Source organism: Mycteria americana, chromosome 9, assembly GCF_035582795.1.
Source record: "Mycteria americana isolate JAX WOST 10 ecotype Jacksonville Zoo and Gardens chromosome 9, USCA_MyAme_1.0, whole genome shotgun sequence".
NCBI classification, from domain to species: domain Eukaryota; kingdom Metazoa; phylum Chordata; class Aves; order Ciconiiformes; family Ciconiidae; genus Mycteria; species Mycteria americana.
Window position 1 is genome coordinate 9,597,501 of NC_134373.1, and position 15,500 is coordinate 9,613,000.

Here is a 15,500-nt window from a genome sequence, read left to right on the forward strand (position 1 = left end):
AATGTTTTTCCTGGTTTTTGCTCAAAACTTTTAACAGGTGTGTTGCAGGCTGTGCCAAAGTTTGAAGAAAAAAAAAAAAAAAAAAAAAAAAAAAAGGGGATGTTTCAGCTAACTTGATGTGAGCCTGGGCTTCACATAAGGCTGCAGACTGGCTGTGCTCTCTCTCACATTGGGTTTTCAGAGAGAGGCAATTTAGATACTATGCTAATTAGCACTGATAGAAATACCCTGGGCAAAAGTACTCTGAAACTTGCGTTTATGACCACATATAAAAAATTAGGATCACCTGCAAAAATGGTTCTCAATGATTGCTTTTTTTGATTTATTTTTTTAAAATATATTTTAGAAGCAAATAGCAAGCTTGCTGACATTAAGCAACCTTCGTGTTGATTCTCTGCTCTTATCAAGCACCAAAACTTTATTTTCCTTTTGGAACAAAGACTGCTTGTGTGAAAAGTTTTTTCATGCATAAGTCTGCTCTGGGGGGGGAAAAAAAGAATATCCCTTTTTTTATTATAGAAAACTCTGTGTATTAAGAATCTTAAAGGAGAAAAATCAGAAACAGTTCATCAGTTAACTGTGTAATTAACATCAGTTCAGTGTCACTCCAGACACAATAAAATATGTATCACTGATGACACCTCACTTTTTCCAGTCCAATGTTACGCAAAAGCCTATGAAAATAGATTCAGTCTGTGAATTCAACAATATTTGAAGAGCTTGCCTTTTCAGAGGAAAGTATTTCAAATTCTCTGTTAGATTTGCAAATGACCGTACTCAGGTCATCCAAGGTAACTTTCTGACCTCTCGGTCCACGGTCTGGTTCATATATTTCAAGTGTACCCAGTCAGTGTTCCTATTTCAGGGAACACTTTGCATGTTTGTATGCTTTTTTAGTATTTTCTGCCATAGAGCTTTATAAAAAAGTACCTTCTGCAAACAAATTCATTCTTTGTATTCACTTTGAGGGTTTGTTTAACTTTTCAGGTCCGTAGAGAGTACAGGAAATTCTTCAGAGCCAATGCTGGAAGAAAAATTTATGAATTTACCCTTCAGAGACTTGTATGTATATATCCGTGCAAAGCGCATGTACATTTTCTATGGTTTTAATTTTTGTTTTCTAGCAAAAGTAACAGCTGTATTATGGCCTCGATAGTCTTTGTAAGGCAATGTCCAAGCTAAGCATATGGAAAATTGACAACTTAAATATTCCGATGTTGTAAAGAAAGGATAGTGATAGTGTTTGGAAGGTGTGAGAATGATACTAACTAAGCATTTGCCACACTTCTATGATATCTAAATCTGCATTTCTCAATATACCTGACTTTTTAAATCCGTATTCATCTTTATGAAGGCTGAGAGTTGCAGTTTGGTAACTGTGCTTTTAATCACAGGGCACCTGCTTTTCCTTGCTTATTTCAGTAACTCTGGTATTTGAACATCAATAAGGCATCTTGCTTCAATTTTATTACAGATGCAAAAGTACTTCCTGGAAATGAAGAATAAGATGCCTTCTCTATCGCCAATAGATAAAAACTGGCCGGCGAGACCTTACCTTTTCCTGGATTCAACTCACAAGGAACTGAAGAGGATTTTCCATTTGTGGAGGGTAGGACGCATTCTGGTCCGGTCTGTACAGAACCTCGTCACATGATTTGCAGTAGTTTTGTGTTGTTCAAGGAAGAGCCTGGTTTTAGGATGTATTTCTTCCCATTCCAGACAGGATATTTTATTTCTTTGGAAGAAGTGTGTCTTTTGATCATTGTCTTTGGCCTGCAAGGGGTATAACTATCCTGCCTGCTCCTTTCTGGGGCTAGGGAGAGAGGATTGCTTCCTGCCATCAGCTTTTAACTTAATAGTAAAGCAGTCTGCCTGTTGCCTGTTAATTGGTAGCTTATAATAATTGTGTCCATGGCCAGGACTGGGACTAGCTCTTAGACCAACATTGGAAGTATCGGGTGGCATTTTTTACTTACGAACTGTGGTTAGCTGAAATTTGTTTTGGATCTTTGGATGGAGAGAACAGCGAGAATCTGTATAAGTGCTGATGAGACATTTTACTGATCTTGTGGGCTATCGTTTCCGTGAATCGTCAAGGAACAGTTTTTCTTCTTGCAAAAGTCATCCTCTCAGCTATGTTTTGTTCTTTCTGTCTACGTAAACTTCCACAATCGTGGAACTCTGTATGTTTCTGTGAACCTTTTTAGCACGGTCTTCCAGTGACTGGTATCTGATAGATTAAGGTCGTGTTCAAATGCAGCATGCTTAAATGATATGTTTTAGAGATTGGTTTTGGTGTAATTTGAAAGTATGTAGAATGGCTGAGGAGAAAAACACCTCTGCTGTTTGGTACTGTGCTACAGTGGCACGTAGGATGGAGCTGAGTCACTTCAGAAGTATACAAAGAATGTGCATCTTGAGCAATAAGCAAACATCAGATTTGGAAGGATAATTTTTTGGTTTGTTTAACGTATCATGTTTTGTAGTGTAAAAAGTACAGAGACCAGTTCACAGATCAGCAGAAGCTTATATATGAAGAAAAACTGGAAGCAAGTGAACTTTTCAAGGACAAGAAGGCTTTATATCCAGCCAGGTAATGACGTATTCTGCTGCTTTTAGTGTACAATAAATTCAGTATCCTTACATCAATTTAGGTAACTAAGCAAGATTTTGCTTTTTATCTTAAGCAGGAAAGTACATTTTCCTTGTTTGACAATGTCCCTCCATCATTTTACTTTACAATCCTGGAAACCGACCTCAGTTTGCTTCTAACTCAGGTGTTGTTGCAGCCCAGTAATGCTATGATACTGAGCCCTCCTGTCCAGAAGCCGTGATGTTTTGTTGTTCTAACCCCCCGTGACCTGTTCACATTGTAAAAATTTGGAGAAGGTGTAGAAGGGAGTAACTCTCACCCGTTCCCCTAGTTGCCGTCACGCTGGTTCCTGCAACCGATAAATAGAGAGTGAACTGAAGGGCTGTAAGTGACAATGTCACTCCCAGATGAGGTGTGCCAGGGAGCTCTCCTGTGTTCAGACTTAGTATATTCAGCATAATGCTCTAATGTCAAGACTAGGCAATTTCAGAGTTAGATACATTGGTATATATCTTTTTGAAAGGATACTTTAAAAAAAAAAAAGTGCTTAGAAGTTCATTTCCATTTTATCTTTTTTTTTAGTTGGAGACTTTTTAAAAATGTGAAATCTCTGCAAATAAGTTTTTTGGTTTCTCAGATTATTGAGTTCTTAAAAACTGATAAATGCTTGTCATTGCTATCTGCAGAGCTAACATTACTCAAGAAAGTGCAGTAGTATCTGATTTTACTTAAGGAATGCGCTCTTTTTTTTTGCGTGCAATAAAACTGACAAAATAGAGATCTGATGTCATCAAAAGAAGTTGAATTGAACTTTTTTTAAGTGAATATGAGCTTAGAAATTGTGTTTTCCTTGAAAACAAAGGTCTCGTTGATCTCAGGAGAGTTTTCTTTTGGAAGCCCTAGTTTGAGCTGAGCAGGAGCAAGGCACTGTAAAGCGAGAAGCAAGGTTCAGTAGAGGGAGGAACAGGAATCTGCAGGAGTTGATGAGGGCAGTTCCGTGCATGAACAAGCTCTGCTAGCATGTTTGTGTGTTTTATTGGTTTTGTTTTGTTTCGTTTTTTATTGAGACATTTCCTTTTTTCCTGTAATGGGCTCAGTATATGTTTCTCTTTCTTCCCTTCAGTAGATCACTTATTTAATGGCTGTATCTGTTAGCTTGTGGTTTGTTCCTTATTTGCTTTGGGACGTCTTTTTATGCTGCTGGGAAAAGAGCAAGATGCTGCCTTTGGATTTTTCAGGGAGCAAGCAGGTTTTTTTGCTTCAAGTCAGTATACATGAGATCAGTGTAGAGCTCCTTGGGAAGGAAGGAATTTTTATTTATGTCCCTGGTTTGGTACTTTTTACACCAAGACTGAACAGTGAAATATTATACAGCAAAATATATATCTGAGTTACTTTTATCCAAGACATTCTTAAGTGGTATATGTGATAGCGGGTAACTGTTGATGCATTTCAGTTTTAGCTTGTCAGTCGTTATCGTTTGATTAGGGACAAAGTCCACAAGGAATCTACAGTTTTGGGGGCTATGGTTTTATAATGCTAATTAATAAAACCAAAAAAACCCCAAAGCTCCAACATGGTAGAAAGTTAGAATGCTTTCCCCACGTCTCACTCATTTAGACGCATTTCCATCTCTTTTTGTCTTGTACTTAAGCTGATTAGCTCCTGTTGGGTTTTTTTATTGGCCTAAGGGTGGAGGAAATTACTGTATGAAGTTTCTGATTAGTTAATATGATAATGATTCATAGGATGTGGCTAATTTTCTATGTGTAATATAATTATTTAAGAACAGAGAGGGACTTCTTGTTGAGTACTAAAATACCAGTACCCTTCCTTTTCTCTCCCGTCTCCCTGTGTGCCAGGGATGCAATTACAAAGGTATTGCTATGCCACGTAATATATTGGTTCCTCTTGGGCTCTAGTCTTGGCAAAGCTTTGCATTTAGTACTTTGACTGTAATTTCATCAAAGTGATAAGTTAAAGGGAGTTCCAAACAAAGCAAGCAGCAACTGTATTCACCAATGCTTAACTGATAACGAAGCTGTTACTGCGTAACCCTGAGGTGGATAAAGATGGGGTGATTTGCAAGCACAACAAGTCTTGACGAAGAGCTGGTACGCATTTAACAAACAGCAGCAGATCTAGAAGGCAAGTTCTTGTCTGTCACTCTGAAATACTGTGGAAGAGCAGAGGTGTCGGTCCTGCTGAAGCTTTATTTCCTCTGTTTTCACAGAGACTGTTATTGGGTGATTTAAAATCAAAATTGATTGCATATGCAAGGATGTACTTGTGCCTGATACCCATAGCAATTTGGCCCATTTAATTGGAAGATGTTTCCAGAGCAAGGCAAAAAAAAATCCTGTTACTGTCTTTGGTGATAAATTTCTTTGTTCTCCATCACTGTCCTGTTAATGTGTACCAGATTTGGGGTCTAATACACATCCCTCTGCCTCCTTTTTTCTTTCCCCTGGGATAATGTGCTGGGAGATAGAAGCACACTGCCCCGTAGCAATTCCCAAGTTACTTTCGGCTGACGTAGTATGCCTGCGCGGCACAGACTGCTGCCAACGCCACCGCGCTGCGTGAACGGTGGTAGCGACCTGAAGAGTCTCGGGGCAGAGCTCCGGGGGCTGCGGTTTTCAGCTTCTCAGCAGGATTGAGGACAATTGCACTGCATAAACGAACACCATGTTGAGAGCCCTGTTTGCGTTCAGTTATGTATTGCTCTAATTATTACAATTTTTTGTAATAATTGCAGTTTTACAATTGCAAATTACTTTGCATTGCTGTTGTTTAAAACGGGTAAAAATTGTGAGTAGAGGTTTCTGGGTTGATCAGAGTATTCTTTCACTAAAAATGAGGCAGTAAATGACTTTCCCTGGCAGAGACTGTATCAAAGTTTAAGGAAGCTTCTGGCAACGTAGAGTCATTGCAAATGGTATTTGGTGCATCTCCCGGCTCCACGAAGCCTGAAGCAGAACGCGGCAGTTTTCGGAGGTTCACGTCTTCCCCGCGATTCATATTTAACTCGTGTTTCTCTTGTCTTTTTGTTGGGCAGTGTTGGGCAGCCGTTCCAAGGGGCTTACTTGGAAATCAGCAAGAACCCCAAGTACAAAAAACTTAAAGATGCCGTGGATGAAAAGATCATTATTGCAGAAGTTGTGAATAAGATCAATAGAGCTAATGGGAAGGTAATAAAATGGCATTGTTTTATCCAGAAGGGTAGGTCATTTTTGTTATAAATAAACAGAGAGGGGGACCTTGTTTCTGTCACGTAAAAGTCTGAGGATTTAAAAAAAATGCCTTTTTTTGAGAGTGAGACTGGAAATGTTGGATTTATGTAAACTGGTGATTTTAAGCACCCATTTTAAATTGACATAAAGATCACTAAAATCTTGTTTGGGTTTGTAGTTTTCAGCTACTTTTCCAAACAAAAATGGCATCTCATCAACTGGTAACAGGCTGTATTGATTCACAACTAAAGGTAGTCTCTGTACCAAACTTAGATCGTCTATTTGCCAATTGAAGAAAATAAATATTTAGAGAATATTGTTCTTGTTCAAGGATTTAGAAAACTTAACCTTTCAAGGTTCACACTGTTGTTCGAGCTCCTGATTATCACATTTTATTATGGTTTAAAATTGTGAGTGGCATACTCTGCTAGCTTTGCCTGCCTTCTGATTGATATCAAAAGCTTTTTGGAATCAAGAGGCAAGTTTCTTGTATAATTTGAATAAAGCTGTTAAATATGCTGGGTACTTTTTTATTCTGCCAACGCAGAACTTGTTTTGCATTTAAATTATACTTATTAAAACAGGAATTATTTTCCTCCCTTAGTAAATGTAATTGTTTTCACCATATCTGTCTAAATATTAGAAGTACTAGATCTCAGCTTCTCAGATGTAGATGTCATTTATGCATTTGTAGGAGTGAAATTAGTTGCCTGTTGTTGAGGCCAAGTTAATTTTCCGGTTTAGAAGAAACTAATTAAATGAAGACAAAATCTTTCCTGTACTTGCATAGGCTACAGCTCTCAAGATTAAAAAAAAAACAACCAAAACAATTAATGATGAGCTATGGTTCTATGTGCTTAAAACAGCTACTTCTTAATTATAATAGTTAAGATTTTATTATTTAAAATTTTACAGGAGAAAAAGCTATATGTCGATTAAGTTCTCACTTCTCTTTATTTTCTAAGACAAATTTAAGAACACACATTCATGCTTTAAAAATATTTGTCGTTTGAAAATATGAATGTGTATCCTCCTAAAGAATAATTGCAATAGATAAAGGGAGGAGAACATAACTTTGAAAATACCTACGTGATTTGTGGTGTTCTGCCACAGAGTTTTGGTGAATAACAGTAAATAGTGAGGCTTAGTCCTGAATTAGCTATCACTGAAAAGGTACGTTGGTTTTCCTGGGGATTGACAGAGCATGAGAAATGAGGTTATCCTGATTTGCATAGTTTCTGAGTTTCAGTTTATGAATTTTGTAACTGTAAGCTAGTAATTAAAGGAACTGTTTATATCTAAGCATATGTGCCAAAATGAGCTAAGCTTCTCAATTTATAATTAGAGACATAAATAAATTTGACCTGATTTTAACTGATCTGCAGCTTTTACTGAACATCAAATGTTCATGTTTACTAATGTGGGCCAAGCTTATTAACTCTATGAACTGCTTGTAGTCTTAGCAGATGCTCAGTAAAGACCAGTTCTCTCTTTGTGCAGATAATGGTTTGCATTTTTGTATTTTCACAGGCTACATCCAGGATTTTCTTATTAACCAAAAATAACGTTCTTCTTGCGGATCAAAAATCTGGGAATATCAAGTCAGAGGTTCCACTGGGAGATGTTACCAAAGTGTCCATGAGCTCCCAAAATGATGGCTTCTTTGCAGTGCACCTCAAGGAGGTTGGTTACAACTTTGTAATACAAGAATATGACTGTTTTACATGCAGTGATTTAAAAATTGTTAATTATCTTGTAGCATGAAATCGTAGTGGTTAGCCTGTAGGTTTCGAAGTTTATTGAACTTTGCCATATCTGCAAAAACTTCAATTTAAAACTACTGAAGCCATATGAGAACAGTTATTACATTGTGTATGATCATTTACTTGTGAAAATCAGACTTCACATTTCGCTGTAGCCTCTTCAGGACTGGAGTTTTCCATTTGTAATATGGGCCTTTAATCTAGTTCGGATACCTTGTGGCAGTGTTTTCCTTTTTAGCTGCTCAAATAATTCTTCCTGACACACTGGCAGAATATTTCTCTCTTCTTTCTGGGATGCCAAGAAATCCATGTTATGGCACAGCTAATTTGGTTACTCTACTGCTTAAATTAACTACTAGTTAGTTTAAGAACTTAGTTCAGTGCTGTATTTGCTTCACTGTGCTGTCAGCATTGCTCTGCTAAAATCATTAAGCTGGCATTTGTATTCTAGCTTAAATGGATTTGAAGAACGTCATATATAGCGTCTTCATCCCAATACCGGTGTTGGCAATTGGTTTCCGTTCCTTTCTGAAAATATTGTGAGCTTGCTGCGGTGCAGCCAGAAGAGGGATACAGAAACACTACAGTTTTGTAGGACAAATGAAGGTGACCCTCCTTTAGGGGCTGGAGGGGTTCTGAACCTTCTCCACAGGTTTGTTGTTTATTTGAGAGTGAATTACATTTTGATCCTATACGCTGCACTGTATCCCTATTTAATTTACAAGACAAAAAGCCTGTTGTTTCATTGCACTGGGAAGAGAAGACTCCTTGTAAAACCTCCTGCTTGGCTGGCATTTAATATTTTTCATATTCTAGGTAGTCCTTGGTGTTTTGGTAGTCCTTACTACCTTCCTTTCTGTTTCAGGGTTCAGGAGCAGCTGGTAAAGGAGATTTCCTGCTCAGCAGTGATCACCTTATTGAAATGGCCACTAAACTTTACCGCACTACTCTCAGCCAAACCAAACAGAAGCTCAACATCGAGATATCTGATGAGTATGTTTCTTGTTTGCTTAAAAGTGCATTTCCTTCAATGCAACATACTAAAAAGTCAAATATCTAATGTTAGAAAAACAAAGCACTGTTGTGTAACTAGTACTTCTTTTCTCTTGACAGAATACTTGTAAATAAGTATACAATTTTCAATGTGTACCCATTTCTAGTATTCATTTTGGCTCTTATTTCCTTGAAAGTCATTAGAGAAAATGTGCTTTTCTTAAGGTAGTTTCAGATAGGGCTATGAAGCCGAATTGCTGCTATAGAAATAATTAAGAGATACTACATTTGAGAGAATCATTTCATGCGTGACTGAAAAGTTCACGTACTCCTATGAGATGTTTCTCAATTAGAGTGGACACCAGGTGCCAAGTTCCAGTGAAAACCACCACAACAGAATGAAAAGCTCCTCCCCAAACACACGTAACGATGGTGCTAGTAATGTAGGTCCATAAAGCTCTACCTTCTTTTTGTGAAGGTGAAAAATACATTATTAAAATTCCTGCTGATGGTGTTTGAACCACCTATTGTTGTTCAAAGGTGGTTGTTAAAAGCCAGGTTGTTAAAAACCTTTGTTTGATAAAAAGCTTGCACCTCAAATTAGTATTTCTTTCTGCTTGGTTCAGTTTCATATTTTGCCCTTAGGTAAGGACTGCACTTGCAGTGTTTATAGCCGTGGAATAAAAAAGTTTGTGTGTGTGAACTCCTAAAGCCTGCTGAGTGAGCGTCCCTCGCTTAGTCCCCATTGGTATGCACTCAGTTTGTTGTGCGAAGTGCCCCCTGATTTCAGCAGTGTTGATGTGGTAGTTTTACTCGTTTTGAATAAAGAAGAAAATGTGGAACCCTGTGACAGTAGTAAAATAAAATTTCTGTAGGCAAAAATTGAACCTTTTATCTGGCTGCACAGCACTGCTTGTATTCTAGAGTCGCGGCAAGTACGGTTTGTATCTGTTCAGATTTCAGGGTTTATTTAAAGGCTAGGTTTGCTGTTTCCTTGAAAATTACGTCTGCCATTTTCCTTTGTTCTGTTACCAGATGTGTTTCAATTTGCTCAAGGTTGTGTGTTTTTAGCCTCTAAAAGAGTGTGGCCGTCCCCAGTAAGATTCTAGTTTAATGATGGCTACAAAGGAATAAGCTGCTAAAACACAGTTTAAGCATGCATTGCACTAGTCTGGACTGCCTGCCTGCCTTAGGTCTGGAAAACAGCCTGCTTTCTGGGAGCCGTGCATTTTGGGATGTGGTTTTATTTCTTGTCTTGCAGATTAAAAACATTCAAATGTGTATTGCTGTTGAGTTTATCCAGGCTAAATAATTTTAAGTCGCTTGCTTCTTTTTTAGCAGTCCCATCTCTGTTGATGGTGCTTCTCTTCTCCCTGCTAGAGTTTAGATACAAGCACAACTAGGAATTGAGGAGAAAATGTGGCCTTACTTTGACTACTGTACACTACTTTTTGGGAAGAGAGCTTAGAGAAGTAAAAATGCTGTTGACCCAGGGGTATGTCTAGTAAGAGACATACCGTTTATATACAGAATATTGGAACAACGGGTCTGGGAGAATGCAGCGTTGGTGACAAGAGATGATGGCTGTAAGACCTCCTCGCGTTTTGCGGACGCTTGCATGGCTGGGAGCGCTGAACAAGTTAATCTTCGAGCATCTGGGCTGTTCAGCAGGAAAGCGGGACCGAAGGGCAGCTCGGCGCAGCAGAGGCCACTTCCTCCCCTGAGCTCTGCCGTCAGCTTGATTTGTGGTTTCCGGCTGGAGAACAAATTCTTTGAAGTTTTTGGCCTCTGCTGGAGGACTTTTTAAGATGGTAAAAGGGAAAATCTGCTGTATTACAAAGGACGTTTTAGGTCAGCAGCCGCTGCATGTGAGCCAAAAGGCAGCGCTGCCCTGTTTGTTGCTCTTAATCTTGCTATCCAGATAAGTGAGAAGTTTGAGGCTCCACAGGAGCCTGTTGGGTTTTTAAAGCAATTCTCCACATTCAATGAAATTTCTCTTCCAGTAAAAAGTGAAGAGTCAAATCCAGATTAATTTATCCTGGCCTGTAGGAAATAATCTAAATTTGGAGATTGCTGGGAAGGAAGTGAATTTTCCCAGTTGCTGAGCAGGGGACTGTAAAGGCTAACTGAGGATTAGAAGTATGAGAGCTGCTAAAATACCAGATATACTAAATTAAGCGTAAACCAGAAGAAAAGTGCTCCCGATGTTGCTACAGAAGTATTTTGCTTCCTTCCATGAAAACAGAAAAGTCCCTTTGGGCGACAGTGAAGCAGTTGGAAATAGTCTTTGCTGCATTTCTGGTACATTAGAAATTCTGTTTTAAACTGCCTTCTTTCTAAAGGAATAGCAAACTAACTATTGTAAAAGCTCCAGAGTTACAGACAAAAGGCAATAATTAAGAGGTACTACCTGACGGAGACTCAAGCCATACCATAACCTATGGCTGTTTTTAATTCCCCAACTCTTGTTATGAATACAGACCTGAAAATGACATCTCTCGGAGCGATGCTCAGAACCAACGGGAAGAGACTGCTGCTCCCCACGTGGGTTTTTCCACCTTTAACTAAAATGTATCTTATTCCCTCTCCTAGGTTTCTGGTCCAGTTCAGACAAGACAAAGTGTGTGTGAAGTTCATACAAGGCAGCCAGAAAAACGGCAACATCCCAACTTGCAAGCGAAAAAACAATCGGCTTCTTGAAGTGGCTGTCCCTTAACTGCAGCTGGCGACTCTCCCTTTCACGGACTTGTTTCTTTGTAATAGTGCAATTTTAGTTGTTTGGTTTTGCTGGTTTTATCCCTTTCTGGAGCTGTTGGTGGCTAATAGCTTTAGAAACCCTTGGCAAAACATTTGATCAATCGACTTTTTAATCTTTTGGTTCATGCCGGAGTTTTAACCCTCAAAATGCAGATTTTTACCCAGTGAGGCATTTTTACCAGCTGGCACGTATCTGTCACACACGAACCATTCTCTTTGTTTAGCGGTCATATTTTAGTGCAGTGTACCGTAAACCCACATATTAATGATAAATTACTCATATTCCTTAGTCTAGAGATCCGCTTAACAGGAACTATACATGGCCTTGATGGGTGATGGCCACGTGTGCCCAGTGTCTTTTTACACCGACCCGTGCTGGTGTTCTGACGGGCTCCTCGCTTGCCACCGCTGGGGAGACCGGCAGAGCGGAGACGGACACGCTAACTCCTGCAGTTAACACTAGGACCTCTGTAACTCCATCTTTCACTCGACACAGCACAGCAACATCTAATTCTGCAAAACAGAGGAATATACGATTATACAAGCAGCTATACGCATAATTTTGCAGTAAAACATGCAGAAATTTTGAAACAGGATTTTTAATTAGGTCAGATGTTTTTAATGACTTTATACAGTAGAAATCAGTAAAATTAAAAAAGCTTGTTTCTTTCACAAAAGCTATACAGTTCGAGGCATATTTTCTGTTCTGCTTTTTTTCTTTTAAATTACCAGTTAAGATTAGAGCCTGAAAAATGCAATAGTATTCATAACACAAGTAAATGCTAGGTATTTAAACAGTTAGTTACCAAGCAAAAGGTTTGAACCTTTCTTTTAGATATTGGCATGTACAATGTGCAATAAAACATACATGACATTTTGTGAAAAATTATTTATAATACATTTTTGTGTGCAAGAGAGAGGATTGGTGCAGACTGCATAGACAATGTAGGGGTTAAAATAGATTTGTGTTGTTAATTTGCGGTTTTTTAGAGTGTACACTACAGTTGTCAATTTGGGAAGAATACTTAGAATTAAAAAAATCCTTAATTTGGGGGTCTGTATATAAATTGGTATTACGGTAATAAAACTGTTCTAATTCTGTGCTGTTGGTACTCCTATGTTATAACCATATTTTTGTACTCCGAACTATTTTATATAACTTGTGTGCCTGATGTAAGTGCGTGCACAGAAAATACAATCAAGAGCTGCATTATAAACTTTCAGTGTAACTGATTGCACTTAATCTTTTATAAGCCAGACGCTTTAGTTGAAATCCTTAAGAGGAGAGATGCATTTTTAGACTGAAGTAACTACTCAAGTGAAGGGTTTGTTGGATGTGCCTGTTTGATCTGTTGATGCGAGGGCAGTTGAGAAAGCATTGTATTTTTGCAGTCTGATATAGGACAGATTAAGACCCTGGGTATCTGATGTGCAGTGCTGCAAGTCCAAGCATAAATAAAGGAACGATAAAGAAAAGTTCAGAGTCTCATTACTCTCCCGGTGGTAAAGGTATGTAGCGCTCATGGCTGCAAGGGCTCCTCGGGGTAGTTCAACATTAACGCTGGCTCTCCACGTTAAAACGGCATTTACTGCCATAGATGGTCTAGTGCTAATGGTCGTCGGTCTGAAAAAACCAGCTGGTTTGGGTTATACCACGTTTTGCTTTGGGAGGAAAGTAAATGATTTTGCTATGATTTGGATACAAACCAATTGTTTTAACTGGTTGCTTTAACGTTGCTGTTAAAAGTCCCTGCACGTGACCTTGAAAGGTGGGAGTAATCAAAAGATGTGTTTCCCAAACGATGACAAAAAGTGGCCTCTTCCTTATGATCTTGGTTTGAATCCTTCTTTTAATCATTGAGTCACGTTAATAGTTTAATAAAATTTAAAGAAGTTTACATGTATTGTAATTAGAGATGCTTACGAAGGAAATCTTAGTATCGATTTGTAACACAAAATTAGGATACTTCAGAGGAATTATTCCATTGCCTTAAGAAGACAGCATGTAATAACAGGGCATTTAAAACTCCTAAATCCTGTATTAGAATTCCTGCTTGGTAAAGATTGGAGGGTTTGTAAAACTGTTCGCTACCTTGAAAACCTTACAGTAAGAACCACAAGGAGCAAATGTTTAAAATGAATACAAAAGTAAGAAAAACAAACATTTGAAGTCTGATGTAATCCCGCAGTTGCTTGCAGGTAGGAAATGGGAGAGTTTAGATGAAGTACATCGGGATATTTGGCCCATGAAATTAGGGTATTAGAGAATAATGTTAGGATATTTGACCCATCCCAGGCAGAGCCAGTGCACATCCCTTTTATTTTTTTGAGCTTCGCAGCAAGTCATGGTAGTCATACCTGCAAAAGACTGGAAGAGGGACAAATTCCTCACTTTGATTTCTGTTGTTTCATTTCTTTTTCCGGACCTGTACAATTTTTACCTTGCGTATTAGCTGGTACTTTGTCACAGTTACCATTTGACACTTAAATATTTCTCAATGTACAGAGCAAGTTTTGCTGAACATGAATTATTTAGATATGCTAGGAGAGTCATGGTATCTTGATGTTTAGATTTAAGATGTTGAAAATAAAAATGCAAGGTCACCTAGGTTTTTTTTTTTCTTTTCCTCTGTTTTCTTTTATAACCGTCTGTCAAATGGAGTTGTAAAGAGAAGACTATTCCTCCTATGGTGCTAACCTTACGCATCCTTTTACCTGTAAATTTTAATTTGTCATCTGAAAGCTGGGCAAGGATCATTAAAAAAAAAAAAGAGATTTGTTGCATGATACTTTCCAGAATCCAATAAAATTCTGTTCCTAGACCTATACTTTCTCTATATCTGTATCTTCCTTACTGCCATCAAATCTGAAAAGAGCAGGTGACTGGGTTTTAGGTTAAATATACACAACACTGGTGTGTGACTTGGAGAGAGAAGAAATTTTGATTTTGTATGTGATTCCTTAAGAGGCAGCATGTCTTCCTCAGTGAGTCACAGTCACCTTTTTCAGTGCAATTCTTCAGTGCAAGTCCTTTCCTCGACATAGATTGCTCTGGAAATTCTGCAGACTCAGCTTCCCTAACATTAGGATTTGGACCCATTCCCTAAGAACAGTATTAATAGCCAGATTAACCTGATTTTTTAAAAAATGGCTTTGAGCCCCAAACCTATCATATTCCACATGTTTTGTCTTGTGATCTTTTTCTCTCTTTTTCTCCTTAACAATTTTATCCCGATTTATGTATATTTTTGTTCATTGTACAAATTATGGAAGAAAGAAACTAAAACGTAAAATCAGAAAAAGCACCTTCAGTTTTAATCCGGGTTTGTTGTCATTGCCAAAATGAGAGCCTTTTTCTAAACAGTTCTGGGAAAAGAATTAGTTCAAAATTTTTGTATAAAATGAGACCATTTTCCCCAGTTGGCCTAAATTTCACTGTTAATTCTTAAGCTTTTAGATCCTTAATCTTGAAGAACAACGTATTTTCCATATTCTATAGGAAATGGTCGTGGTGATTTGGAAGATTGCACTGTAGCGTGATGGCGATGGGCAGGAGGGAGATGCACGTGCCTGTGCTGCTTCGGACATCAGAACTTCCCAACAAGCACGCGTTTCCAAGGCACAACTGGAAGTGTTTTATGGGGATGCTGCCAACCTATAACAGTACAGACGAGCGTGACATTTTAAGTAACCTCTAGCATCACTACCACATGAGTTCTGGCTTTCCTCCTGTCTAGCTTCCATCCTTACTGGAGTATTTTGTAGCTTACACAGACATATGACTGTGAGCGGGGGGAACAATTCTTTACCGATCTTTGTAAAACCCCTCAAAGTGATCAAAATTCTCTGGATACTGCTTTTAAATCATGTGGTTTAAAATAATGACACGTTATGTCACTGTCCCATGCCCTTCCAGTTACACGTTAACTAAAGGTTGTTGGCACGTAGCGCGATCTTGTAGCCATTCCGGCGCGGTATTTGCCGATTTGAACTACAGACCTGTCTGTCTGAAATTGTGTGACCTGTGAAGTGGTTTCAGGAGACCTAACTCGGGCAGCGGCATCCTCCCTCAAAGAGAACAGCATTCGCGAGTCAGGCCCAGTTACAGCGAGGCTTTCCAGTTTACGACTAACTGGAAAAAGCCTAACCTTTCCTCCTAGA

The 15,500-nt window shown here is 38.5% G+C and overlaps 1 protein-coding gene across 4 annotated transcripts in view; it reads left to right on the plus strand.

The window, feature by feature from the left end:
• Positions 1-14,167, plus strand: part of MYO1B (myosin IB) — a 117,492-nt gene extending 103,325 nt beyond the window's left edge. For all 4 annotated transcript variants that reach the window (XM_075512261.1, XM_075512258.1, XM_075512257.1 and 1 more), the window contains 7 exons: positions 988-1,062; positions 1,475-1,609; positions 2,487-2,593; positions 5,652-5,784; positions 7,357-7,509; positions 8,455-8,582; positions 11,175-14,167. In XM_075512261.1, the coding sequence (XP_075368376.1) occupies positions 988-1,062; positions 1,475-1,609; positions 2,487-2,593; positions 5,652-5,784; positions 7,357-7,509; positions 8,455-8,582; positions 11,175-11,298 (855 nt within the window). In that variant the 3' untranslated portion in view covers positions 11,299-14,167. The remainder of the gene's footprint in view (positions 1-987; positions 1,063-1,474; positions 1,610-2,486; positions 2,594-5,651; positions 5,785-7,356; positions 7,510-8,454; positions 8,583-11,174) is intronic.
• Positions 14,168-15,500: the final 1,333 nt, after the last annotated feature.